General features: G+C 47.4%; 1 protein-coding gene across 1 annotated transcript; it reads left to right on the forward strand.

The window, feature by feature from the left end:
• Window positions 1–237: 237 nt before the first annotated feature.
• On the forward strand, window positions 238–522 carry LOC102818261 (glycophorin-C-like). The gene has a single exon (XM_006877861.1). The coding sequence runs from the start codon at window positions 238–240 to the stop codon at window positions 520–522; it is 285 nt and encodes a 94-aa protein (XP_006877923.1).
• Window positions 523–744: the final 222 nt, after the last annotated feature.

A 744-nucleotide genomic window follows, 5' to 3' on the forward strand; every position in this document is an offset into this window, starting at 1 on the left:
TACTGTTATCTGATGGTACATGGAGGGTATTATAATCATTGTAATGAAAGAAATTGTATGATTTGTTGAATGTAAAACCTGATGATGATCAGCCCTATATAAATTCCCACATTCAAAATTAAAAAAAAATGCATAAATCATTATTGGGGTCACTGAGGGTTAGGTATAGGTCAGTGGACCCTTGACAGGGTACTCAGTCTTTTCCCTCAGCTACTGTCCTTCACAGGACCCTTGGCTATGAGCGGCCCCGATGGCACATCACCACCCCATGATCAGCTCGACCGAGGGATGGCCTCCACTGAGACTGACATTGCCATCATTGCTGGTGTGATTGTTGCTGTAGCCTTCATCTTGGTCTGCCTCCTGCTAGTCATGCTAAACTACATATACTGGCACAAGGGAACATACCACACCAATAAGGACAAGGGAACAGAGTTCACTGAGAGTACAGATGTGGCTCTACAGGGTGATCCTGCCCTCCAAGATGCCTGTGAAAGTAGTAGAAAGGAGTACTTCATCTGAGGGGCACAAGACCTCACCTGTCTCTGCCCCTGTTCCAACTCCATGAAAGAAGATACACCTCCTACCACCTGCAGCCACCACCACAGGACCTGATAATGGAGCATCTACCATCTCCAAATGTGTGCCTCAAAATGCAAAGGTCCTGAGCAGAGCAGAGAGGAGGTAACAAACCCCTCAAGAGGGACTCAGGAGGGCAGTGGCCATCGTATGGACTTCCTCTGC

The sequence above is a fragment of the Chrysochloris asiatica genome, unplaced genomic scaffold (assembly GCF_000296735.1).
Source record: "Chrysochloris asiatica unplaced genomic scaffold, ChrAsi1.0 scaffold00646, whole genome shotgun sequence".
In the NCBI taxonomy this organism is placed as follows: domain Eukaryota; kingdom Metazoa; phylum Chordata; class Mammalia; order Afrosoricida; family Chrysochloridae; genus Chrysochloris; species Chrysochloris asiatica.